The following is a 27,317-nucleotide window of genomic DNA, read 5'->3' as shown; positions in this document are numbered from 1 at the left end:
CCAACTAATGTGTACAGTGTGCTTTAGGAGTTTAGGGACCTGGAGTCCGTGTGCTGGGGATCTGAAGTGTGTCCATGTAGTGAGTAATAAATTCCGGTGTTGTAGCCTTTTGTTAAGGACTTTAATGTTCTTATCTGAGTAAATTCCTGTCATTCTTAAAGAATAAGTCCTGACAAAATGTTTATTTCATAAACTCAGCTAATTACTTATACAATGATATGCAAGTGTATTACTATACTTAGCGACTGCGGTCTTCTCCAGTTTGCAGAGACGTTCCAGTCCCATGTGAGCAATCCTCTTCTTTACCAGCTTGCACTGACCATTGTATGCGGTGGAGCCACTTTCTCCAATGTAATGAGGCTCCATACACTTACATAGAAAAAAAAATTACTTCGGCTTACACAAGTTCCTCTGTGAGCTGCTTGCTTTGTTTGCAGGACACGTGGGCAACTTGAGTACCAGAGTAAAAACCAGGGAAGGCAGTGATTGGATCTGTTCATTTTTTACCACTGGATGGTCTTCGTGTTGTAGAAATGTATTACTCACTGATAGCAGGTGTAGTGTTCCATCTTCATTGCCTGAACAAATCCAAATGTATTTCATAGCTTGACTAAGTATGAAATTCTTTGTGCATCTTGGATGAAAGCTGTTACAACTAAGATTCGCATGTGGGATTATGGTAAATTATTTGTATTGTTGTTGATGTATATGGTCGTGGCCAGAAAATGGATATTAAAATCAATTACATTCTCTCCATACACCCTATATACAAATGTCTTGTAAAGTAATGTAAACTTGACTGAAGAAAGGGGACTCTGAAACTTTGCAAATCTAAGTTTTCTTGCAAGCCTATAAAAGTATTACTCCTACAATAATTTTGACTTTTTGGCATAAAACACTATTTACCTATAGTAAGTGTATGACTAAATTACAGAGGTTGTCCCACAATCACAACTCACAAGAATAGGCATGACTTCAATTTTAATGCAACAGCTATCAGACATGCATCCTGCTGCTTCCACCATTATTCTCAAGTACAGTGCTGTGCAAATTAATTGGGACAAAGCAAAAAAAACCAAAAAACACATTTTTGAATATTTAATAATAAAATGTTATCATGCACTGTTACATACCAATTTTAGTAAGAAATATGTCCTCCTTTAGCAGATATGAGATTTTCAATGCATTTTGGCATTGAGTCTACCAAGTTGTTGCATAAATTCTTCAATTCTTCATCATGGAACCACACTTGTATGGCACGGTTTATCATATGTTCTTTGGTTGTACTGTCCATTTTGCCAAGACGTCTCTTCACAATGCTCCACAAATTTTCTATAGGATTTAAGTCTGGTAAATTGTCAGGTCAGTCCAGCACTTTTACTTTATTTTCTTCCAGGAATTCCTTCACACACTTGGAATTGTGCCGTGGAGCCAAATCTAGTTGGAATGTCCCTTCAAATTTACGCATGAATGGCACAATAAAACGTTTTGCCTTCATTGGAGATGTCAGAAGTTGTTTCTTTACTGGCTTTGTTGACCTCCGACCAACTTCCAGAAGCCTGTGCTGTACAGTGGAATCGCTAATATCAATACCTGTAGCGAACAAGTCTCTTTGGAGGTCTTTACTTATTTTTCTTCCATTCATTTTACTATTTCTGATAAGTGTTTTATCAGTTCTCGGTGTCGTTTTCCTTTTTCTTCCACATTTCCCTTTTTGTTTTGGAAAAAACGACCCAGTTTCATTGTGTGTGTGAATTATTCTTGAAACGGTAGATTTTCCAATACCAACGGTGGAAGCGATTTCTTACAGTCAGACTTGTTCATTAAGAGTAATAATTCTAGACCTTTTCCATGGAGTAACATCCATTTTTACAGGCACGAATCACACAGAGAAAAACTACACTAAACCACTCGTCACAGAAACAAGCTCTCAACTGAAGCTGAGAGGGCAGCTAGCTGTTATTTTCTGACTAAAACCAGTCAAACCACATTTTGTTACTAAAGGTTGTACACTCACCCCTGTTCAAAGCAGTTAAAACTTACAATTTTACTTAAAAAAATGCTTTGTTCCAATTAATTTGCACAGCACTGTATCTCTGCCAGCCCCATGGCCCATGAATAGGAGAAGATGGTGTCTACTGGTGCATGGAGACTATGGAGATTACTGCTCCACTTAAACCGTGAATATATCGGTGGTAAGACTCCCAGGGCTTGGCAGCAACTTGTTTTCCTGGGTTGAGTCATGTTTTATGCTACATTTTTTATTTCATTCTTTAGAGGCTTTAATTGGAGGGCAAAAAGAATAAACCAATAAGTGTGCCCTGCTCACACGCTGTTTAAGTGTGTGTACATTTTAAAAAAGTACAGTGGGTATACAAAGTATTCAGACCCCTTTAAATTTTTCCCTCTGTTTCATCGCAGCCATTTGGTAAATTCAAATAAAGTTCATTTTTTTCCCCAATGTATACTCTGCACCCCATCTTGACAGAAAAAAAAAACAGAAATTAAAAAAATTGCAAACATTTTTACAACAAGAGAACTGAAATATCACATGGTCATAAGTATTCAGAGCCTTTTTGCTCAGACACTCATATTTAAGTCGCATGCTGTCCATTTCCTTGGGATCCGCCTTGAGATGGTTCTACTCCTTTATTGGAGTCCAGCTGTGTTTAACTAAACTAATAGGACTTGATTTGGAAATGCACACATCTGTCTAAATAAGGCCGATTTCACACATCCGGCATTTCGCCGGATCCGGCACGCATACAGTACAGTACATTCATTTACAGTGGAAGCGCGACACCATGCGGACAAATGTGGTTGTGCATAAAGCACACATCCGCATGGTGTCGCTCTTCCACTGTAAATGAATGTACTTTACTGCATGTGTGCCGGATCCGGCGAAATGACGGATACGTGAAACAGATCACAGCTCACAATTCACAATGCATATCAGACCAAATGAGAATCATGAGGTCAAAGGAATTGCCCAAAGGAGCTCAGAGACAGAATTGTGGCAAGGCACAGATCTGGCCAAGGTTACAAAAGAATTTCTGCAGTACTCCAGGTTCCTAAGAGCACAGTGGCCTCCATAATCCTTAAATGGAAGAAGTTTGGGACCACCAGAACTCTTCCCAGACCTGGCCATCCAACCAAACTGAGCAATTGTGGGAGAAGAACCTTGGTGAGAGAGATAAAGAAGAACCCCAAGATCACTGTGGCTGAGCTCCAGAGATGCAGTAGGGAGATAAGAGAAAGTTCTACAAAGTCAACTATCACTGCCGTCCTCCACCAGTCGGGCCTTTATGGCAGAGTGGCCCGACAGAAGCCTCTCCTCAGTGCAAGACATATGAAAGCATGTATACAGTTTGCAAAAAACACATGAAGGATTCACAAACTATGACAAATAAGATTCTCTGGCCTGATGAGACGAAGATAGAACTTTTTGGTGATAATTCTAAGAGGTATGTATGGAGAAAACAAGTCACTGCTCCTCACCTGCCCAATACAATCCCAAAAATGAAACATGGACTCAATAAAGAGGTCTGTGGGCCCGAGCAAAAAGGCTGAAATAGATAGGAAAGTGATGAAACAGAATGGGGAGAGCCTGGAGAATATGCCGGCATGCGTTTCTGCCTCACATACGGTTGCAGGGATCCCCTGAAGCCACACGAAAGAATTTCCGTGTGGCTTCAGTCTATCGCACTGCCCTGGAGAGCCCTGCAGTGACTCATAGCAGTGTGCAAGCAGCTGTGGGATGACGAGCGCCGACATCAGGAGGTTAACTCAGATCATTACTGGCTGTGATGATCTCTGCTGAACTCGTGACGTCAGCGCTCGTCACGGACTTCCATGATGCCGCGTTTTCACATGAAGTCTCGCGGATGGCTGGAGACTGTGACTAGCGGTGATGTCATGGGCTCACGGGACAGTTCGTGTGAGAACGCGGCGGCCATGGAACTCCGCGACAAGCTTTGACCTCACGAGTTCATGACGTCTGTGCCTGTTTTGCCAGTGACCTGGCCTGACCTAATAATGTTAGCTAAGGTCACTGCACTGCTCTCCCAGCCAATGGGGGACATTCTGTTCTTCATTGACTGCGACAGTGAGTATAGTATGGATCATCGTGGGACCCTCTTATTGGATTATGCCAGACCCGGATTTGTTTTTCTTTTCAATAAATTGGTGAAAGAGGGAATGTTTTGGGGAGTGTTTTTAAAAATAAAACTTTTTTTGTTGTCGATTTTTTTTTATTACTGACTGGGTTAGTGATGTCTGGTGTCTGATAGATTTTGCAAACAAGAAGGGGAGGGCACCAAAATAAATAACACAAAAAGGGATCAATGCCACTAGCATATTAAAAGAACCATGGATGCAAAGAGAAAGAATGTTCAAAAAAAAAGTGGGATCACCAAATATATAAGTATATAAAAATATCTTTATTTAGACAGGGAACAAATACCACACACATGTATTAAAATTAAGTAAAAAAGCAGAAAGCTTACAGAGAAACACACATTGGGTGCCAATGGTGTGCCACCCAAAAAAACCTCACACTCAAAAAGCCAAAAAAAAAAACACTTAGAACAGAATAGTACAATAAGTTGTGTTGTAAAAAAAACCAACAAAATAAAGTGTCCATAGACTGGACAATCAGCATAACAGATAGATGAAGTGCAAAATACAATTCAGCCAATAACAAGCTTAAGTGTCACAGTCAAACAAGAAAAAATTGGATACTCAAATGAGCATAAACACATGCTAAAAAACCAGCTAGGCTGGATGTAATGCTGATCAAAAGTAGAGAGACCAATACTACCTATAGATGGACACAAGGAGGGGTAAAGGCAAAAGGTGGAGGGGTGAGGTAACAGCCCCACGTGTATCGCTACAGACAAGTGTAGCTTCCTCAGGGGAAAAGTGTGTTGTGTGGGGAGCAATGTGCCTTTTATGCTCAACCATAATTACAAAATTGCCTACCAGCATGGAGGAATGGAGCAGGGAGAGAACCACCATGGACCTGGAGGAGCCGATGGTAGCCGCCATATTGCCACATGATCCCAGTCATATGATTTCATAATACTTTGAAAGAACGCATATGCGCATGCGCAAGAAATCTAACGTTAAATCTGTTATGGAGAATCCCACTAAGTCCGCAATTAACGCAGCACACGCATGCGCAGTAGGCTGCAGTGCTGGAGACTGGTAGTAAAATAGAGAGCTAATGCGCAGAAGCTGCAGCGCTACGTTAGATATAAGGACTGACTCAAACAATCAGAGCACATAGAAAGCGCAGGTCACGCATGCGCAATAGACTGGTGCTGGTACTGAGTCAGGTTAAATGCTAAACAGAAAAAAAAACTCTGTGGAGATAAAGCAGCACAGAGTTTGCCAAAGGTGGTCCATATATATGAATTTAGGCACTAAGGTATATGTGGTATCCAGGAAGCCAAAAAAGTATACCAAAAAAGCATCCATGTTTTAACTTTTGTTAAAGATACTAAGGCGATTATACAGATACGATGGACTGCTTGATTGTTCCAAACTCAAGATCTCTATACTCGAGCAAGACCTTCTAACTAAATGGGTGCGATTATGCCCCTCAAGAAGAAACTGATCGAACATATTTGTCTTCATCATCAACTATCTTCATCTGTAGGCATCGTACCATGCTGCTTCTGTGTATATGGACCTACACTGTAACCTTTTGGGAAATTTTGCATGTACTTTCTGAATGTTTGCTTTGAGTATGAATGTTCGCTTCTGCGCATTAGCTGTCTATTTTACTACCAGTCTCCAGCGCTGCAGCCTACTGCGCATGCGTGCGCTGCATTAATTGCGGACTTAGTGGGATTCTCTATACCAGATTTAACGTTAGATTCTTGCGCATGCGCATATGCGTTCTTTCAAAGTATTATGAAATCATGTGACTGGGATCACGTGGCAATATGGCGGCTACCATCGGCGTCCTCCGGTTCCATGGTGTTCTCTCCTTGCTCCATTCCTCCATGCTGGTAGGCAATTTTGTAATTATGGTTGAGCATAAAAGGCACATTGCTCCCCACACAACACACTTTCCCCTGCTCCCCACAAATCACACTTTCCCCTGCGCCCCACACAACACAATTTCCCCTGAGGAAGCTACACTTGTCTGTAGCGATACGGCGATACGTGTGGGGCCGTTACCTCACCCCTCCACCTTTTGCCTTTACCCCTCCTTGTGTCCATCTATAGGTAGTATTGGTCTCTCTACTTTTGATCAGCATTACATCCAGCCTAGCTGTTTTTTTGCATTTGTTTATGCTCATTTGAGTTTCCAATTTTCTCCTGTTTGACTGTGACACTTAAGCTTGTTATTTGCTGAATTGTATTTTGCACTTCATCTATCTGTTAGGCTACATTCACACATCAGTTTTTTCCAATCAGGCACAATCCGGTTTGTGCCTGATGGCACGGATCCATCTCAGATTGGGAAAAACTGATGTGACAAATCCGGTAAAAACGGATCAGTTTTTTTTTTTTGTTTTGTTTTGTTTTTTGTTTGTTTTTTTAAAGGCTGAGAGAGACCCCATCATCACCGCACATACACCGGCACTCCCGCACATCACCGCACATACACCGGCACTCCCGCACATCACCGCACATACACCGGCACTCCCGCACATCACCGCACATACACCGGCACCCCCGCACATCACCGCACATACACCGGCACCCCCGCACATCACCGCACATACACCGGCACTCCCGCACATCACCGCACATACACCGGTACTCCCGCACATACACCATGACATGACCTCAGTGACGTCCCTGCTGACACCGCGACTCCCTTCAGTTGCTGCGTGGAGCTCCGAGGAGCGGCTTTGTTCTATTGCCGCTCCTGTCAGCTTCATGTAGCAGAGCTGAAAGCGTCGCGGGACCTCTGTGGATTATGTCGGACCTGGAGGGGTATTTGGGGATTTTAATAAAATGGGGAAAGAGGGTGTTTTTTTGTCCTTTATTCCAAATAAAGTATTTTTTTGGGTGTATGTGTTTATTTACTTTCACTTACAGGTTAATCATTGGGGGTGTCTCATAGACGTCTGCCATGATTAACCCCTTATTACCCCGATTGACACCGCACCAGGGCAATTCGGGATGAGCCGGGTAGAGTCCCGGGACTGTCGTATCTAATGCATGCGGCAATTCCGGGCGGCTGCTGGCTGATATTGTTAGGGTAGGGGGCTCCCCATAACATGGAGCTCCCCATCCTGAGAATACCAGCCTTCAGCCATATGGCTTTTCCCTGGCTGGTATCAAAATGGGGGGGGACCGCACGCCGTTTTTTTTTAATTATTTATTTATTTAACTGGAAGATATAGACCTGCCTACCGGCGGCTGTGATTGGTTGCAGTGAGACAGCTGTCACTCAGCGTGGGGGCGTGTCTGACTGCAACCAATCATAGGCACCGGTGGGCGGGGGAAGCAGGGAATACGAGATTGAATAATGGGCGGCCGGCTTTTTCAAATCAGGAGAAGCCGCCGGAGCAGTGTGAATGCCGTGCAGCGCCATGCCGGTATTCGGTGAGTGGGTGAGAGTGAGTGAGTCAGTGAGTGAGTCAGTGAGTGAGTGAGTCAGTGAGTGTGAGATAGAGAGGCTGGGGCCACACAGGGCACTACTGCGATGCTCGCATGACAGTCGGCTCGCGCTGGCAGCACAGCAGGAGCAGAGTGTCATGCAAGTGTGCCTGCATCTGAGGTCCAACCCTGCAAGCGGACCTCAGCTGCGAGGGGCGGGCAGGCTCTCAGGAGGGGCAGGCCAGCGCTGAGGAGGAGAGGGAGGGATTTATCTCCCTCTCTCCTCCGTAGGCGGCTATTGCGATTTTTACTCTGCACGCACGGTACACCGGTGTACCGCTAGTGCAGTGCGATTTTTCTCTCGCCCCATTCACTTGAATGGGTGCGAGAGAAAAGAGTCTCGCATTACAGTTGCTGCATGCTGCGATTGTTTTCTCGGTCCGATTAGGACTGAGAAAATAATTGCTCATGTGCGCTGACACACAGACTAGAATTGGTCCGAGTGGAATGCGAAAAAAAGTGAAAAATATAAAGAGGTCTGAATACTTTCCATACCCACTGTATATTCTGATTTAGTGGCAGATGCATTAGTTAGTTACACAGAGTCATACAGATAACACCCTCTGTAAGTATTCAACATACAGGATATCATACTAAGTTAGAAGCATACATAGGAGAGAATAAATAGACCTACCCTCTTCAATATTCCTGCCCTATAGAGTGAATACAGCATTTTCAGCAAGAGACAAATCCTACTCATTGCAGTAACCTAGGTCTTGCCTTTCCATACCTTCAGCTTGTGGCTGCAGCTCAAGTCTTAGTGGACTGGTGCCTGTGATCATAGATTTACACTGTTCAGTAGGAACCTATTAGAGAAGTACCAAAGCAAATTCAGATATTTAATGGTGTAGTGCAAAAAACCAAATGCGATGTAGTAAGGCAAGTAGTGCAGTCCACTAACACCACAAAAAACATGTGGAGCGAAACAGAGCATGGAGCGAAACAGAGCATGGAGCGAAACAGAGCATGGAGCGAAACAGAGCATGGAGCGAAACAGAGCATAGAGCGAAACAGAGCATAGAGCGAAACAGAGCATAGAGCGAAACAGAGCATAGAGCGAAACAGAGCATAGAGCGAAACAGAGCATAGAGCGAAACAGAGCATAGAGCGAAACAGAGCATAGAGCGAAACAGAGCATAGAGCGAAACAGAGCATAGAGCGAAACAGAGCATAGAGCGAAACAGAGCATAGAGCGAAACAGAGCATGGAGCGAAACAGAGCATGGAGCGAAACAGAGCATGGAGCGAAACAGAGCATGGAGCGAAACAGAGCATGGAGCGAAACAGAGCATGGAGCGAAACAGAGCATGGAGCGAAACAGAGCATGGAGCGAAACAGAGCATGGAGCGAAACAGAGCATGGAGCGAAACAGAGCATGGAGCGAAACAGAGCATGGAGCGAAACAGAGCATGGAGCGAAACAGAGCATGGAGCGAAACAGAGCATGGAGCGAAACAGAGCATGGAGCGAAACAGAGCATGGAGCGAAACAGAGCATGGAGCGAAACAGAGCATGGAGCGAAACAGAGCATGGAGCGAAACAGAGCATGGAGCGAAACAGAGCATAGAGCGAAACAGAGCATAGAGCGAAACAGAGCATAGAGCGAAACAGAGCATAGAGCGAAACAGAGCATAGAGCGAAACAGAGCATAGAGCGAAACAGAGCATAGAGCGAAACAGAGCATAGAGCGAAACAGAGCATAGAGCGAAACAGAGCATAGAGCGAAACAGAGCATAGAGCGAAACAGAGCATAGAGCGAAACAGAGCATAGAGCGAAACAGAGTGTAAAACGAAAGAGCGTAAAACGAAAGAGCGGAAAGTGAAAAAGAACGGAAAGCGAAAGAGCGGAAGGCGAAAGAGCAGAAGGCGAAAGAGCGGAAGGCAAAAGAGCGGAAGGCAAAAGAGCGGAAGGCAAAAGAGCGGAAGGCAAAAGAGCGGAAGGCGAAACGGCAGAAGGCGAAACGGCAGAAGGCGAAACGGCAGAAGGCGAAACGGCAGAAGGCGAAACGGCAGAAGGCGAAACGGCAGAAGGCGAAACGGCAGAAGGCGAAACAGAGCGAAAAAGCAAGAAAGAGTGCAAAGCAAAAGAGAGCAGGAAGCGAAAGAGTAAGAAAGAAAATGAGAAAAAGAGAAAATATGAAAAAAGTAGATATTTGAGGAATGTAAGTTATATTAGTGCTTGTTTTATACAGGGAACTATTTATACATTCAAGCAAGTGCTCTGAAGGTAATACACATACGCAGTGTCAACATGATACAAGGAAAAACTTCACATTTATATTGCTGCAGAGAGCTCTGGAACCTAACAATATATTCAGTGAAGGATCAAAATATTTTATTTCTAATGTAACACCCTTGTTGAGTATATACGTGCGCAAATTTTGTCTACACAGTGAGAGAAAGTGTGTTGTGCACATGTCCTGCTGCCATGATTACACAAGGAGGGAGACATTTGCAGCTGAAGAGCTTTCTCAGATTGGATGAAGCATATCTGAGCACTCTGTTCGATCAGCAGTTGTGGCGTCAGGTACTGCCAGACCTCCCAGACTGCAGACTATAAGACACTGCCATTTTCCTTCCTACAAAAATTAGGTGTATAGTAAAAAAAAAAAAATATTCCAAATTACTAACACTTCACATTAAATTTTATTTCGAAAGAGCCAAATATTTATGCACAAAAAAAATACTCATGAAGACAGTAATGTTCAAAAACTGTGAGAAAGTACGTCATATCAGGTGAGACACATGCAGTTCACTGACATTTCGGTTATGACTTAAGCAAATAATTACATGATTCAAACTTTGCTCATCTGTGGTGATCTAGTAGTCTAGGTCTTAATAGTGATGACATAAGAACCTGGGAACAACCAGATCATTTTACTGCAGCAGAAATAGTACATGAAATAGAATATACGTCCAACTTTTTAACATTAGAAGAACAATGTTTAGTTTGAACTGAAGCCAAACCACTCACACACATGGAGTAGGACACATGGAAATACAGTGCAAAAGAAACCTGGAACAGCTGCCTATGGCAAAAAAAACTACAGATATTATGCTTTAGTTAACTGCGTCAACTGTATACACTCATACTCCTTAGAACAAAGGCAACATATTAAAAAAAACATGAAAGCCAAGACGTTTTTCGAATTCTTTAAACCCAACATATGATAATCCAGGACATCAAGTAATCCAGCATTTGTTTCCAGCAGAGCAATCACAAAAAAGATCAGTTATGACTTGAACACAGCCAGAGAAACCTACTGAGGAACACAAGTAATAGTATCACATTTTGTATATTAAAGTATCACATTGGGCCACATTCTTGAAGGTTCCTAGTCAATAAAAGTTAATTTCATTTTTTTTCCTACCACCATCTGAGAATAAATAATATCTGATTATCACGTGTAAAGTAATAATATCATATTGTAAATGTAATTACAAAAGCTTCACATTTCTGCACATTTTGTTAATTGAAATGTGTTTTGCGGCTGACCAAAATTCTTAGAGATAAACGTGTGGATCCACGAAGAGTAAAGTTCAAGTCGAATGTACTCAAATTAAAGGGTTGGTTTCATTTTGAATGTTTTGCAATTTGATTTGAGTAAAACAAACAAGAACAAAATGCCCAGTACAGGCTTCCCCTTAAAGAGGTGGTCTACTACAAAGCATAGTAGTCACATAAATTTAAAGCTGAAACAGAAGGCTTTTTCTAAATACCATCTGTTGTAAATTGTGCCTCTGAGCAGCGTTATCGCTGTCCACTCATCCCCCATCCCCCGGATGCAGTGACCTCTGATGTCCGGTTGAGGTCACGTCAACTTCTGGAATTGGAAGTTAACCAAGCATTACTGAGGCGGGACCCAGTCTCCATGAGTGACTGAGCTGTGGGCAAAGTTTAATTTCCCATCACAGCCCAGTATCTCTAGCACGCTCTTCTTCACCACAGCATGCCACATGATGTGCTGTGAAACTCCATCCACAGCCCAAATTGTCTCTCCAGTAAAGGAGACAAACTCTAGCACAGCGCCACCTATTGGAAGTAGCGATCCTAAAAGTCACAAGTGGATTTTTGACAATCCTTTGCAATATGACTCAGGATATATAAGCCAGATCAGAATCCCAATTTGCAGACACGGTGTTTCGGGGTGCTTGCCCCTCGTCAGTGCAAAGTATGGGGGTGTCTGATCTGGCTCATGAGAAAGCTATGTGGGGACCACGGGGGAACACTATTCTCCTTAAGGAGACTTTGCAAGCCAGTCTGGCTGCCAGGTAAGGGGACTTATAGCTGCAATGCCCCTAAAATTCCACGGGGGAACACTATTCTCCTTAAGGAGACTTTGCAAGCCAGTCTGGCTGCCAGGTAAGGGGACTTATAGCTGCAATGCCCCTCTGGGAAATATTCAAATTGTCTCTCCAGTAAAGGAGACAAACTCTAGCACAGCGCCACCTATTGGAAGTAGCGATCCTAAAAGTCACAAGTGGATTTTTGACAATCCTTTGCAATATGACTCAGGATATATAAGCCAGATCAGAATCCCAATTTGCAGACACGGTGTTTCGGGGTGCTTGCCCCTCGTCAGTGCAAAGTATGGGGGTGTCTGATCTGGCTCATGAGAAAGCTATGTGGGGACCACGGGGGAACACTATTCTCCTTAAGGAGACTTTGCAAGCCAGTCTGGCTGCCAGGTAAGGGGACTTATAGCTGCAATGCCCCTAAAATTCCACGGGGGAACACTATTCTCCTTAAGGAGACTTTGCAAGCCAGTCTGGCTGCCAGGTAAGGGGACTTATAGCTGCAATGCCCCTCTGGGAAATATTCAAATTGTCTCTCCAGTAAAGGAGACAAACTCTAGCACAGCGCCACCTATTGGAAGTAGCGATCCTAAAAGTCACAAGTGGATTTTTGACAATCCTTTGCAATATGACTCAGGATATATAAGCCAGATCAGAATCCCAATTTGCAGACACGGTGTTTCGGGGTGCTTGCCCCTCGTCAGTGCAAAGTATGGGGGTGTCTGATCTGGCTCATGAGAAAGCTATGTGGGGACCACGGGGGAACACTATTCTCCTTAAGGAGACTTTGCAAGCCAGTCTGGCTGCCAGGTAAGGGGACTTATAGCTGCAATGCCCCTAAAATTCCACGGGGGAACACTATTCTCCTTAAGGAGACTTTGCAAGCCAGTCTGGCTGCCAGGTAAGGGGACTTATAGCTGCAATGCCCCTCTGGGAAATATTCAAATTGTCTCTCCAGTAAAGGAGACAAACTCTAGCACAGCGCCACCTATTGGAAGTAGCGATCCTAAAAGTCACAAGTGGATTTTTGACAATCCTTTGCAATATGACTCAGGATATATAAGCCAGATCAGAATCCCAATTTGCAGACACGGTGTTTCGGGGTGCTTGCCCCTCGTCAGTGCAAAGTATGGGGGTGTCTGATCTGGCTCATGAGAAAGCTATGTGGGGACCACGGGGGAACACTATTCTCCTTAAGGAGACTTTGCAAGCCAGTCTGGCTGCCAGGTAAGGGGACTTATAGCTGCAATGCCCCTAAAATTCCACGGGGGAACACTATTCTCCTTAAGGAGACTTTGCAAGCCAGTCTGGCTGCCAGGTAAGGGGACTTATAGCTGCAATGCCCCTCTGGGAAATATTCAAATTGTCTCTCCAGTAAAGGAGACAAACTCTAGCACAGCGCCACCTATTGGAAGTAGCGATCCTAAAAGTCACAAGTGGATTTTTGACAATCCTTTGCAATATGACTCAGGATATATAAGCCAGATCAGAATCCCAATTTGCAGACACGGTGTTTCGGGGTGCTTGCCCCTCGTCAGTGCAAAGTATGGGGGTGTCTGATCTGGCTCATGAGAAAGCTATGTGGGGACCACGGGGGAACACTATTCTCCTTAAGGAGACTTTGCAAGCCAGTCTGGCTGCCAGGTAAGGGGACTTATAGCTGCAATGCCCCTAAAATTCCACGGGGGAACACTATTCTCCTTAAGGAGACTTTGCAAGCCAGTCTGGCTGCCAGGTAAGGGGACTTATAGCTGCAATGCCCCTCTGGGAAATATTCAAATTGTCTCTCCAGTAAAGGAGACAAACTCTAGCACAGCGCCACCTATTGGAAGTAGCGATCCTAAAAGTCACAAGTGGATTTTTGACAATCCTTTGCAATATGACTCAGGATATATAAGCCAGATCAGAATCCCAATTTGCAGACACGGTGTTTCGGGGTGCTTGCCCCTCGTCAGTGCAAAGTATGGGGGTGTCTGATCTGGCTCATGAGAAAGCTATGTGGGGACCACGGGGGAACACTATTCTCCTTAAGGAGACTTTGCAAGCCAGTCTGGCTGCCAGGTAAGGGGACTTATAGCTGCAATGCCCCTAAAATTCCACGGGGGAACACTATTCTCCTTAAGGAGACTTTGCAAGCCAGTCTGGCTGCCAGGTAAGGGGACTTATAGCTGCAATGCCCCTCTGGGAAATATTCAAATTGTCTCTCCAGTAAAGGAGACAAACTCTAGCACAGCGCCACCTATTGGAAGTAGCGATCCTAAAAGTCACAAGTGGATTTTTGACAATCCTTTGCAATATGACTCAGGATATATAAGCCAGATCAGAATCCCAATTTGCAGACACGGTGTTTCGGGGTGCTTGCCCCTCGTCAGTGCAAAGTATGGGGGTGTCTGATCTGGCTCATGAGAAAGCTATGTGGGGACCACGGGGGAACACTATTCTCCTTAAGGAGACTTTGCAAGCCAGTCTGGCTGCCAGGTAAGGGGACTTATAGCTGCAATGCCCCTAAAATTCCACGGGGGAACACTATTCTCCTTAAGGAGACTTTGCAAGCCAGTCTGGCTGCCAGGTAAGGGGACTTATAGCTGCAATGCCCCTCTGGGAAATATTCAAATTGTCTCTCCAGTAAAGGAGACAAACTCTAGCACAGCGCCACCTATTGGAAGTAGCGATCCTAAAAGTCACAAGTGGATTTTTGACAATCCTTTGCAATATGACTCAGGATATATAAGCCAGATCAGAATCCCAATTTGCAGACACGGTGTTTCGGGGTGCTTGCCCCTCGTCAGTGCAAAGTATGGGGGTGTCTGATCTGGCTCATGAGAAAGCTATGTGGGGACCACGGGGGAACACTATTCTCCTTAAGGAGACTTTGCAAGCCAGTCTGGCTGCCAGGTAAGGGGACTTATAGCTGCAATGCCCCTAAAATTCCACGGGGGAACACTATTCTCCTTAAGGAGACTTTGCAAGCCAGTCTGGCTGCCAGGTAAGGGGACTTATAGCTGCAATGCCCCTCTGGGAAATATTCAAATTGTCTCTCCAGTAAAGGAGACAAACTCTAGCACAGCGCCACCTATTGGAAGTAGCGATCCTAAAAGTCACAAGTGGATTTTTGACAATCCTTTGCAATATGACTCAGGATATATAAGCCAGATCAGAATCCCAATTTGCAGACACGGTGTTTCGGGGTGCTTGCCCCTCGTCAGTGCAAAGTATGGGGGTGTCTGATCTGGCTCATGAGAAAGCTATGTGGGGACCACGGGGGAACACTATTCTCCTTAAGGAGACTTTGCAAGCCAGTCTGGCTGCCAGGTAAGGGGACTTATAGCTGCAATGCCCCTAAAATTCCACGGGGGAACACTATTCTCCTTAAGGAGACTTTGCAAGCCAGTCTGGCTGCCAGGTAAGGGGACTTATAGCTGCAATGCCCCTCTGGGAAATATTCAAATTGTCTCTCCAGTAAAGGAGACAAACTCTAGCACAGCGCCACCTATTGGAAGTAGCGATCCTAAAAGTCACAAGTGGATTTTTGACAATCCTTTGCAATATGACTCAGGATATATAAGCCAGATCAGAATCCCAATTTGCAGACACGGTGTTTCGGGGTGCTTGCCCCTCGTCAGTGCAAAGTATGGGGGTGTCTGATCTGGCTCATGAGAAAGCTATGTGGGGACCACGGGGGAACACTATTCTCCTTAAGGAGACTTTGCAAGCCAGTCTGGCTGCCAAGAAAGGGGACTTATAGCTGCAATGCCCCTAAAATTCCACGGGGGAACACTATTCTCCTTAAGGAGACTTTGCAAGCCAGTCTGGCTGCCAGGTAAGGGGACTTATAGCTGCAATGCCCCTCTGGGAAATATTCAAATTGTCTCTCCAGTAAAGGAGACAAACTCTAGCACAGCGCCACCTATTGGAAGTAGCGATCCTAAAAGTCACAAGTGGATTTTTGACAATCCTTTGCAATATGACTCAGGATATATAAGCCAGATCAGAATCCCAATTTGCAGACACGGTGTTTCGGGGTGCTTGCCCCTCGTCAGTGCAAAGTATGGGGGTGTCTGATCTGGCTCATGAGAAAGCTATGTGGGGACCACGGGGGAACACTATTCTCCTTGAGGAGACTTTGCAAGCCAGTCTGGCTGCCAGGTAAGGGGACTTATAGCTGCAATGCCCCTAAAATTCCACGGGGGAACACTATTCTCCTTAAGGAGACTTTGCAAGCCAGTCTGGCTGCCAGGTAAGGGGACTTATAGCTGCAATGCCCCTCTGGGAAATATTCAAATTGTCTCTCCAGTAAAGGAGACAAACTCTAGCACAGCGCCATGGAGACTGGGTCCCGCCTTGGTGATGTCGGGTCAACTTCCAATTCCGAAAGCGGACGCGACATCACCGGAAAACAGAAGTAACTGCAGCCGGGGGTCACGTAATGAGGATGAGCGGACAGTGATAGCGTTGCTCACAGGAAGAATTTAAAACATAAGGTATTTAGAAAAAAATCTGTTTCAGCTTTACATCGATATGGCCACTATGCTTTGCAGTGGACCACATCTTTAATCTCTTGGAGTCATCACATCACATTATGTAACACAGCCAATAAGAGGGGACATCACAATCAGTATGAAAAATTGGGGCCAATCAAGGAACGTCATTTTATGCTCCTACATTGTAGGGATAGGAGCTCAGAGCACATAACTCAATCCATTTAAAAGGACAAAAAAAGGTCCAAACTGATTGTAGCATACTACCTTCAATGTTCAAGAAAATAGAAAAAGAGTGGTAGGCTTAAGGCCGCTTTACACGCAACAACATCGCTAACGAGATGTTGTTGGGGACACGGAATTCGTGACGCACATCTGGCCTCGTCAGGGATGCCGTTGCGTGCGACACGTACGAGCAACCGCTAACGATGCAAAAAACTCACCAAATCGTTGATTGTTGACACGTCGTCCATTTCCCAAATATCGTTGCTGATTTTGGACGCAGGTTGTTTGTCGTTCCTGAGGCAGCACACAATGCTACATGTGACACCCCAGCAATAACTAACACCATACCTGCGTCCTCCGGCAACAAGGTGGGCGTGAATTTCATGCGGCTGCTCTCCGCCCCTCCGCTTCTATTGGACGACTGCCGTGTGACGTCGCTGTGACGCCGCACGAACCGCCCCCTTAGAAAGGAGGCTGTTCGCCGTCCACAGCGACGTCACTAGGAAGGTAAGTATGCGTGACGGGTACTAGCGATTTTGTCCGCCACGGGCAGCGATTTGCCCGTGACGCACAAACGACGGAGGTGGGTGCTTTCACGAGCGACATCGCTAGTGATGTCGCTGAGTGTAAAGCAGCCTTTAGTCTGTGAATAATAATTCACATATTTATGTGATATAGAGGTGCTGGACCTGCATATTCAGTGTAACTGTGAATTGATTTGTGATATACATCAGTAACAGCAGCTTAAGGCCCTGTGCGCACTTACCGTTTTTTGCTGTGGATTTCCTGCGGATTTGCTGCATATTTCGCTGCAGAAAATGTTCATAACATCTCTGCAGTGAATCACCAGAAAATCCTATGGGAAAAAAAAATGCTGTGCGGACTATGCGGATTTTGATAGCTGCATGTTTTGCTGCAGGATTCCCACAGCAAAAACAATTGCATGTCACTTATTTTCCGCAGGTACCTGCAGGGCTGGCAGATCAATCACCTGCTGACACTGGGTCGGCGGGGGATTGATTCCCGGTATCTGGCCAGATGCTGCTACCCATATAAAGTTTATGGGAAACAGAATCTGGCCCAAAGGGGTAGGAGCAAGCGCTTCATACTCACCGATGACCGGGCGGCTGTCACACTGCTCCCGCGGCGGCACTTTCATTTTCCAGAGCCGGCTCATTATTCCGTCTCGTATTCACTCCTTCCCTGCTCACTGTTGGCTGAGATTGGTTGCAGGCAGACACACCCTTACGCTGAGTGACAGCTGTCTCAGTGCAACCAATCACAGCCGCCGGTGGGCGGGTCTACAGCGTACAGTAAAATAAATAATTAAAAAAAAAACGGTGTGTGGTCCCCTCTAATTTTGATAATCAGACAGGATAAAGACTCACAGCTGGGGGCTGGTATTCTCAGGCTGGGGAGCCCCACGTTATGGGGAGCCCCACAGCCTAAAAATATCAGCCAGCAGCCGCCCGGAATTGCCGCATTCATTAGATGCAACAGTCCCGGACCTTTCCCGACTCTTCTCATTGTCGTGATGCGGTGGCATTCAAGGTAATGAAGGAGTTAATGGCAGCAGCCCATAGCTGCCACTAGGTCCTAGTTTAGTGATGGCAGGCGTCTATATGACACCCCCTAATCACTAAACTGTAAGTGAAAGTAAATAAGCACAAACACCCCACAAATCCTTTATTTGAAATAAAAGACAAAAAAAGCCCCCTCTTTCACCACTTTATTAACCCCTAATAACAGCCCTCCAGGTCCGACGTAATCCACAAGATGTCCCACGACGCTTCCAGCTCTGCTCCACCTGGCGCTCACAGTGAGCGCCATAGACCATGACTGCTCACTGTGAGGGTCAGGACGCAAGTTAAGTGAGCCGCCGGGATCAGCAGTGACTTCACTGATGTGCATTGCAGTGACAGATGGAGGACTCCAGCGGTCACTGCACATCAGCTGACTGAAGTCACCACTGATCTTATACTCACCTTCTCCTGCGAGGCTGCCTCCGGACACTGCTCTCCTGTTTCCAGGACAGCTTATGCATATGCAGTTATGCAGTGCACAGCTGACTCACAAACAGCAGAGCGCCGGAGGCAGCCGCGCGGGACAAAAGCATGGCCCAAAGACTTCAGCACCATGGACAGCAGGAGCGGGAAGAACTGTGAAATCCCACAGGGAACAACCTGCGGCAATTCCGCACCAATAAGTAACATACCGCATGCGGATTTTGGTGCGGATTTTTTGTGTTTTTTTTCTTGCAGGTGCGGAAATCTTTAAGAGCCTGCAGAATTTTCTTAAGAAAATTCCATTTTCAAGTGCACACAAGGATAAAAAAAAATGCAATTATTAGGCCCTAACACACTGAAAAGATTGAAGGTACGGTATTTTAAATACCATTCGATCATCATTTTGCTACTAAACCTAAAATCCAAAAACTTGGGTGTTACTGAAAAGTTGCTTCTTAGGGTGTGAATTGGAAAGCCATATTTTTTTTCCTTCATTAAAGACAGAAGGAAAATCTCTACAAAATAGAAATTTAAACCTAAAACTGTACTACCCACAGTGTGTTGCACTAACACACAAACACACTGACAAGCAAAAAGGGTAACAATGTTTTGAACTTTTAGGATCCATATCTCACAATGCAGTACAGGTTTGAAAGTGAGACTACCATCATTTTATAGCCAGTCATATTGACCATCACATACATAAATTTGTCTTGCAACTATTTAGCATATGATAAGGTATGCAAATATTTGTCATGTCCCTTGCTCCTAAAAAAAAAAAAAAAAAAAAAAAAAAAAATCAAAATTTTTAATATTTTGTTAGTATTTTGTAAATCTACTATTGGCTTTCAACACTACCTGAATACTTCTGGGCACATCTAGGCTGACATCTGATCTCAGGTCTCTTCTACACATTGCCAATGTTGGTGCATACTGGTCGACGACTCACTTGGGTATGTATACAGCTTTTTCTTCAACTCTACCCACAAGTGTTCGATTGGGTTAAGGTCTGGGGACTGTAGGGGCCAATCCATCACCTCTACTTCAATGTCATTGAACCATTTATTCGCCAATTTCAGCGTATGCTTCTGGTTGTTGTCCTGCTGGAACAGTAGGTCGGTTTTTGTTATATATATCCTTAGCACTTGAGTGTATGAAGGAATTTGTCTTGTAGGATACTTACATACTGCTCAGCATTGAGACCACCAACAATCCTGGCCAAGTATCCTACGACTTTGTGAAATAACCCAATATCATCAGGCGTCCTCCATGGAACTTGACAGTTCCTTCAATATCTCTCTAAAGTTAAAGTTAAAGCTGGGGTCACACATAGCGACGCAGCAGCGATCACGACGGGCGACATGACCTTATCAGGATCGCTGCTGCGTCGTTACATGGTCACTGGTGAGCTGTAAAACAGACAGATCTCACCAGCGACCAGCCCCCAGCGACTCGTGGAAGCGATGTTGCGCTTGGTAACTAAGGTAAATATCGGGTAACCAAGGAAAGCACTTTTCTTGGTTACCCGATATTTACCTTAGTTACTAGCGTCCGCCGCTCTCACGCTGCCATTGCCAGCTCTCTGTTCCCTGCACTCCTAGCCAGAGTACACATCGGGTTAATTACCCGATGTGTACTCCAGCTACGTGTGCAGGGAGCAGGGAGCCGGCACTGGCAGCGTGAGAGCGGCGGACGCTAGTAACTAAGGTAAATATCGGGTAACCAGCGAAGCACTTCGCTTGGTTACCCGATGTTCACCTTGGCTACAGCTTACCGCAGGTTACCAGACGCCGGCTCCCTTCTCCCTGCTCGCTTCAGTTCGTCGCTCTCTTGCTGTCACACACAGTGATGTGTGCTTCACAGCGGGAGAGCAACGTCCAAAAAATGAAGCAGGACATTCAGCAACGACCGGCGACCTCACAGCAGGGGCCAGGTCGTTGCTGGATGTCACACACAGTGACAGCGACGGGACGTCGCTGCTACATCACAGAAAATGGTGACGTAGCAGCCTTTAGCCCCTTTTTCCTTTGTTTCTTTTACACCAATTTGCACCCATCAGAGCCTAGTCTATTGACTTTTGTCTAATTGCTTCAAATAAAGTTTCCAATCTTTTGTACTTTTGTTGTAAACTCAGATTGATGCTTCTTATGATGATATTGAAGTCCAGGCTTCTTCTCCTTTAATCGGGTCACCATTCTAGATTTGTTTAACATGCATCACACAGTGCTTGATGGACGTCTGATCTCAATATTACGAAGCATACGAGCCACCTCCACCGCAGTTTTTGTCACACCAGAACTGATCAACTTTGTGATGAGCTAACTTGTTGACTCCAATATTTTGCTTGGACAGCCACCTCATGGCATTTGAATGGGAACAAGAACTTCATTTCATATTTTTCCAACTATCATTGCACTCACATGATGCACTTGGGCAATTTTCATTGCCAAAAGACCTCTATCGATGAGGTGGATGATGCAGTTTCTCTTTTCTTGGGAACTCTTCTTCATGGCTGCTCCTCGATTCGAACCTATGACCTTTCGCTTGGGAATCAACCTAACAACACACTGAGCTCTTAGGAAATGTGAAAACAGATTGTAATTTGTAGTATACAGGAAAAAAAATATATCTTTCCACCACTAGGAGTAAAACAGTATCAATGCAGTGACATGACAAGAATCTGCATAACTAATCATATGCTAAATACATGTAAGTGAAATGTATGTATGAAATAGTCAAGATGATGGTCTATAAAATTATCGTATTAAAATGATTGCTTTTGGGACGTAAACCTAACTAGTTTTTCTTGTCCTGTTCTTTTTTGTAAAGCACAAGGCTGTTATTTTTTTCTTTTAAAGATATAGCATATTTTAATTTTTGAATATTTTTTTATATGTTTTAGTTCTCCAATTTATCAACCGTACAACACACGATCATACTAAATGCCGAAAGTTCATTTCCGGTTGTAAACCTACATGTAGCTACTTAATATCCCATTTTAGGGCTATATAACTGTGAAATAGCCAATGTCATCACTTGGGGGAAAATGTACAATTATGTCTTTATATGTGACTAGAAGGTGGCCCGATTCTAACGCATCGGGTATTCTAAAATTTATTGTGTAGTTAATGTATGATTTTTGTTATATATATAGATGTTGTTGTGTGTAGTTGCCAAGTGTTTGTGTAGGGCGCTGTAAATGTTCTGGGTGTTGTCTGGGTGTGAGGGTGTGTGAGAGCAGTGTTGTTTGTGTGTTGCGTTGTGTGTGTTGCATTGTTTGTGGAGCGCTGTGTGTGTGTGTAGTGCTGTGTGTGTTGCACGGTTTGTGTGTGTGTGTGTGTGTGTGTGTGTTTTGGGGGAGGTATGTTTTGTGCAGTGTGTGTGTGTGTGTGTGTGTGTGTGTGTGTTGGAGGAGTAGTCCTGAAGGGAGAGGAGTATAATAGGAGGAATAATCCTGGGGGGAGAGGAGGATAATAGGAGGAGTAGTCCTGGGGACAGAGGAGTATAATAGGAGTAGTAGTCCTGGAGGTGAGGAGTATAATAGGAGGAGTAGTCCTGGGGGAGAGGAGAATAATAGGAGGAATAGTCCTGGGGGGAGAGGAGTATAATAGGAGGAGTAGTCTGGGGAGGAGAGGAGGATAACAGGAGGAGTAGTCCTGGGGGGAGAGGAAGATAATAGGAGGGGTAGTCCTGGGGAGAAAGGAGGATAATAGGAGGCGTAGTCCTGGGGAGAGAGGAGTCTAATAGGAGGAATAGTCCTGGGGAAGAAGGAGAATAAGAGAAGTAGTCCTGGGGAGAGAGGAGGATAATAAGAGGAGTAGTCCTGGAGGGATAGGAGTATAATAGGAGGAGTAGTCCTGGGGGGAGAGGAGGATAATAGGTGGAGTAGTCCTGGGGGGAGAGGAGGATAATAGGTGGAGTAGTACTGGGGGGGAGGTGTATAAGGTGCCCAATGTGTGTGTGGGGCGTGGCCAAGCGGGCAGAGCGTGTGGAGGCGTGGCCGAGCGGGCAGAGTGTATGGGAGGGCGTGGCCAAGCGGGCAGAGCGTGTGGGGGCGTGGCCGAGCGGGCAGAGTGTATGGGGGGCATGGCCAAGCGGGCAGAGTGTATGGGGGGCATGGCCGAGCGGGAAGTGTGTGAGGGGGGCGTGGCCGATCGGGCAGAGTGAAGGGCATGGCCGAGCGGGCAGAGCGTGTGGGGCGTGGCCGAGCGGGCAGAGCGTGTGGGGGGCATGGCCGAGCGGGAAGAGCGTGTGGGGGGCATGGCCAAGCGGGCAGAGCGTGTGGGGGGCATGGCCGAGCGGGCAGAGCGTGTGGGGGCGTGGCTGAGCAGGCAGAGTGGGTGTCTATTAGGTGAAGTAGTCCTGGGGGGGAGGTATATAGGTTCCCAATGTGTGTGGGGGGCGTGGGCGAGTGGGCAGAGTGTGAGGGGCGTGGCCAAGTGGGCAGAGTGCGTGGGGGGCGTGGCCGAGCGGGCAGAATGTGTGGGAGGCGTGGCCGAGCGGGGAGAATGTGTGGGAGGCGTGGCCGAGCGGGTAACTATGCAAAGTGGTTTCTATAGTTACCTGATGTGTATCATGGTTACCAGCGTACGCCGGCTCTGGGACATGTGCCGGGAGCCGGGGTAAGCTAGTAAGCATGGTACACATCATGTAAGTATTAAAAGCGACAGTGCTGTTGGTCTCCTGCTGTGCAGCACGCATCGGCGTGTGACAGCGGGAGACCAACGACCTGAATGGGCAGGAAGCCAGCATACGCTGGTAACCATGGTACACAATATTACCCGATGTGTACCATGGTTACCAGTGTACGCCGGCAACCCAGCCGACACATACCCTCGCATTGCTGGGGTTGCCGGCGTACGCTGGTGTGGGATCCCGGGGGTGCAGCACTCACCTGGGAGTCAGGGCTCCGTGTCGGTTCGGGGAATGCGTGCGGGGAGCGGGGCCAGGCTGAGCGTCCAATGCGTGAGGGGGTGGGGCCTGGCCGAGCGGCCAATCCATGCAGGGGGCGGGGCCAGGCCAAGCAGCCAATCTGTGTGGGGGGCGGGGCCAGACCGAGCTCAGCGGCCAATGCGACGGTTGTCACTGTAACGACAATTTTGGAGCAAGACAGACAGACAGAATAATATATATATATATATATATATATATATATATATATATATATATATATATACATACATACATACATACATATATATATATATATATATATATTTGTTTTATTTATTTATTATTTGCTTTAATGAGAAAAAAATGTGCAACACATTTATTTAGTTTGGACTTTTTTTTTGTATTTGACGCTACTTTTAGATCCAAGATTAGCAGCTAATGAGGGATATGTGTTGCCTACTTAAACTTATCAAAGAGGCAGCATAATTTGTCAATAGGGATACATGTGTTACCAACAATATCATCCTCCTCATATTTATTCTGGAAAAAAAAAATCTCTCTCACTAAAATGCTTGAGGGTATGGAGGGAAAACAGCAACTTGCACATGTTCTTCACAGCCACTGTATTTGTTGGGGACCCTCAAGGTCCTTGTAACATGCTGAAGCACGTGGAGAAGGGGAAAGTGGAGAAGGAAAAGGAGCAGCAGCTAATTAATGTGGAAGGAGATATTGAGCTGATACAGGCAAATCAGAGTGAAAATACGAAATTACTTACCGGTAATGTGTTTTTTTCTGAACCACCCTTCAAGGACAGGAAACTTACAAGATAAAAATGGCGGTACCTCTCCCCACATCAGTTGGTTACAGAACATGAAAGGACCTCCGGTAAAATGAACTCAGGTGCAGGTAGGGAATGTAAGGGTGCTGTCATGGGTTCAGAATTAATACATTACCGGTAAGTAATTTCGTATTTTTCAAAAACCCATGACAGCACCATGAGAGAATTAGATAGAAAGGAAAATACTTTGGGGGGGGACTAAAGACCCCAGAACCCTTCTCCCAAAAGGGGAGGTCAGTGAAGGATAATTCCAACCTATAGTGCTTGTAGAACCTATAGTGCTTGTAGAAGTGGAAGGAGAAGACCATGTGGCCGCCTTACAGATCTACTCGATGGTGATTTTTCAGCTCAGGAAGAACCCATCGCCCTTGCAGAGTGAGTTTTCAGACATGCAGGCACTTCTCTACTACTAGCTGTATAAGCAACAGAAATGGCCTCCCTTATCCACCTAGCCAAACTGGGCTTAGAAGCCTTATGCCCCCTTCTACTATTGTGGAACACTACTAACAATGACTTGTCCTTCCTCCAAGAACTGGTGACCAACAAATATTCTTTAAGGCAATGCCTGACATCCAGGCAATGCCACCCTATTTCCTCATGATTTGTCGGACCATCATAAAAAGAAGGAAGAACAATCTCCTGAAACTTATGAAATTGAGAAGCTACTTTTGGGAGATAAGCCGGGTCAGGTTTCAGGACTACTGTATCTTCAAAAAATTGAGTATAGGGTGAATCTATGGATTGGGACTGAATGTCACTAACCTTATGCACTGATGTTAAGGCTATAGGGTTAATAAGTTTTGATGGAAAGATTTTAGAGTGATATAGACTAAGGGCTCAAACGGAGGTTTTGTCCAGGCTGACAGGACTAGATTAAGATCCCGTTAAGGCTGGATCTAGAGCAGGCCCTAATAAATTGCAAATTCCAGTGATCTCCTGCTAGGTCATAATTATACAAGGCGGCCAAGGCCGATACCTGAACTTTTAGGGTGCTAACTGAAAGATCCCACTCTAATCCTTTCTGGAGGAAATCTAGGATGAACGCAATTGGTACTGGGCCACCAGGACTCGTACCTGTGGATGACAAGAATTCCTTCCAGGTTCTTCCGTAAATCTGTGTAGTAACGGATTTCCTGCACTGCATAAGGGTAGCAACTAGACCAGGAGATAACCCCTTGCCTCCGAATAGTGACCTCTCAAATTCCACACCGTTAGATGCAACCTGCTTGTCAGGGAATGGAAAGCAGGACCTTGAGAAAGAAGGTCGGGTAGTTCCAACAGAACCCATGGTCTGATTATCGACATTTTGTTCAGCCAATAAAACCACGGTCTCTTTGGCCCAAAGGGGGCTATTAAAATTATGGCTGCTCTGCTTTCCTGGACTTTCCTCAGAACTGCTGGAATGAGGGCTATTGGAGGTAAGGCATAAGCAAGGCTGAAGTTCCACCTGACTAACAGAGCGTCCACTGTGTGAGATCAATCCCTCAGGTCTATGGAGCAAAATCGTTGAACCTTTCTGTGTTTCCTGGTTGCAAAAAGATCTATATCCGGGATACCTTGCATCTCTGTTAACTGTTTGGATTGGATTGGATTGTTATAAGGTCCATTTTCCTTGACTCAGCCTGCTACGACTGAGAAAGTCTGCAATAGAATTTTCCTTCCGTCATATATGCACCGCTGCTAGGGATTTCAGATGATTTTCTGCTAGATCCAGAATTCTGCTTGCTACCTCTATGAGCAATCTGGAATGTGTACCTCCCTGGTGATTGAGGTATGAAACAGTCGATTGTCTGAAAGGTCTTTGACATGGTGACCCCTCAAAGATGGCAGGAACTGACCCACTGCCTTTTCTATCGCAAGTAACTCCCTGCTATTCGAGGAAACTCGAGCTTCTCTTCCAGACCACACTCCTTGGATCAGATCACCGTGCAAGTGTGACTTGTGTCGATGGTAAGCACCTTGTACACTTGGATCATCCAAGACATGCCTCTTCTTAAATTTTCTAGATTCAGCCACCAATGCAAAGATTCTATCGTGCAAGGCTGGAGTACAATATTTTTGTCCAGGTGACCTCCCAGAACCGCCTGATTCCCCAGGATGTCCCACTGAAGGACCCTGGTGTGCGCCTGGGCCAAAAAGAACCACTGGGATGGTTGACGTAAGAGAGCCCAGAAGGGACATAGCCCCTCTGAGAGACACCTGTTTGGCTTTTATTACATGTTCTATTTGGACTTGGAGACTTTCCAGCTTGTATTCTGGGAGACGACACTCCTGGGCATCTGAACCCAGGGTTAGTCCCAGAAAAAGCTGAATCTTGTTTGGATGGAATCTTGATTTTTCTAGATTTATGAGCCATCCCAGTCCTGACAGGGACGAACACACCTCCTATAGAAGGGCTGCACAATGGTGGGCAGATCTGCCGACAATCAAGTTGTTCAGATATGGTATGATGAGGACTTCCTTCTATTGTAGATGAGCAGTTACCTCTGATATTATCTTCGTAAAAACCCTCGGCAACACCTTCAGGCCAAAACAGAAGCGCCCTATACTGGAAATGTTTGATCTTACCGTCCACATTCAGGGATACTCTGAGGAACTTTTGATATTGGGACATGATAGTATGCATTGCTCAGATCCACTACCGCCATGTGAAAATATGGGAATAAATATTTGACCGTGAATCTCACTGACTCCATCTTGAAGTTTTCTATATGGAGAAAGCAGTTGAGGGCTTTCAGGTTTATTATAGTCCGATACGAACCTTCGGGCTTCTTCACCAAAAAAAAGGGTGAAACAGAACCCCTCCCTCTCCTCTTGTGAGGAAACTTCCAAGACTTCTTTTTGTAGCAGGTGTTGCATTTCTGTTTCCAAGGCAAGCAGTTCTGTCAGTGAGGATCTTAGGTCTAAGACACACGGCATGAAAATCGGAGCAATATTAGCCTATGTGCCAGCACCCATGAGGG

At 45.4% G+C, this 27,317-nt stretch overlaps 1 protein-coding gene across 1 annotated transcript in view; it reads right to left on the bottom strand.

The window, feature by feature from the left end:
• LOC142255816 (C-Jun-amino-terminal kinase-interacting protein 4-like) overlaps nucleotides 1-27,317 on the bottom strand; it is a 665,059-nt gene that overhangs the window by 479,952 nt on the left and 157,790 nt on the right. The window contains exon 6 of the mRNA XM_075327263.1: nucleotides 8,351-8,426. Within this exon, the coding sequence (XP_075183378.1) occupies nucleotides 8,351-8,426 (76 nt within the window). The remainder of the gene's footprint in view (nucleotides 1-8,350; nucleotides 8,427-27,317) is intronic.

Source organism: Anomaloglossus baeobatrachus, chromosome 11, assembly GCF_048569485.1.
Source record: "Anomaloglossus baeobatrachus isolate aAnoBae1 chromosome 11, aAnoBae1.hap1, whole genome shotgun sequence".
Lineage (NCBI taxonomy): Eukaryota > Metazoa > Chordata > Amphibia > Anura > Aromobatidae > Anomaloglossus > Anomaloglossus baeobatrachus.
The sequence above is the reverse complement of the archived record's forward strand: the minus strand, read 5'-3'. Positions and strand labels throughout refer to the sequence as shown.